General features: G+C 63.9%; 1 protein-coding gene across 1 annotated transcript in view; it reads left to right on the top strand.

Annotated features, from left to right (window-relative positions):
- Nucleotides 1-260, top strand: part of LOC109364589 — a gene marked incomplete at its 5' end in the record, with an annotated part of 1,095 nt that extends 835 nt beyond the window's left edge. Inside the window, one exon of the mRNA XM_019611207.1 lies at nt 4-260. Coding sequence (XP_019466752.1) covers nt 4-240 — 237 coding nt within the window. The remainder of the gene's footprint in view (nt 1-3) is intronic.
- Between the last annotated feature and the right edge of the window lie 461 nt (nt 261-721).

The following is a 721-nucleotide window of genomic DNA, read 5'->3' as shown; positions in this document are numbered from 1 at the left end:
CAGCGGCCCGGCAGCTCCCGGTCCCTGGTGCTGGGCTCCTTGCTGGACACCGTCCGGCTGGCTCCTGGTGTCACCATCAGGCACGGAGGCAGCGAGGAGCGCAGGCTGTGCCTCCCTGTGCGCAGAGAGGATGTGGAGGAGGAGACGGGAGAGGCCAAGAAGGACCTGAGGCCCCTCCGCCCCACCGTGCCCTTCCCTGCCATCGCAGTCAGTCAGGTCACTGGTGATGGCACGCCTTGAATACAGCAGAATCCAACGTCTCCTGGCTGTGGGTCTGAGTGCGGCGTGGGGTGGGAGCTCCCTCTGCTCGGGGCCAGCCCTGCCCCATCCTCGTGCTGGGGCATCGTGGTGCCTCCACTGCCTGCCGTGGGCACGGTGGATGCTGGCTGCCAGCCCCCTGCTTTCAGCAGCCCCCGTAGGATTAAGGGAAGGAACGCTCGGGTCTGCACACGAACATCAGTCTCAGTGGAAGCTCTCCGCAGAACAGGTTGCTGCAGGGGTTGGCCCTCCCTCAGCCACATCCACCCCCACTCTGTGGTTTCAAGGGAAATCTGGGTGAGCCTTGCACCTCTCAGCAAGCGCAAGGAAAAAAGAGAAGAGAGAAAGAGACGGAGAGGCAGAGAGGTCAGCAGTCCCAGACCCAGTGTCAGACCTGCTGACGGGGGTGTTTGGTGCAGGGAGCCCCCCAGACTTGTGTGTGCCCCTATTTATCGGCCCCCCT

Source organism: Meleagris gallopavo, unplaced genomic scaffold, assembly GCF_000146605.3.
Source record: "Meleagris gallopavo isolate NT-WF06-2002-E0010 breed Aviagen turkey brand Nicholas breeding stock unplaced genomic scaffold, Turkey_5.1 ChrUn_random_7180001873843, whole genome shotgun sequence".
Lineage (NCBI taxonomy): Eukaryota > Metazoa > Chordata > Aves > Galliformes > Phasianidae > Meleagris > Meleagris gallopavo.
Note: the sequence above shows the minus strand (reverse complement) of the source record. Positions and strands in the feature narration are given on the sequence as shown.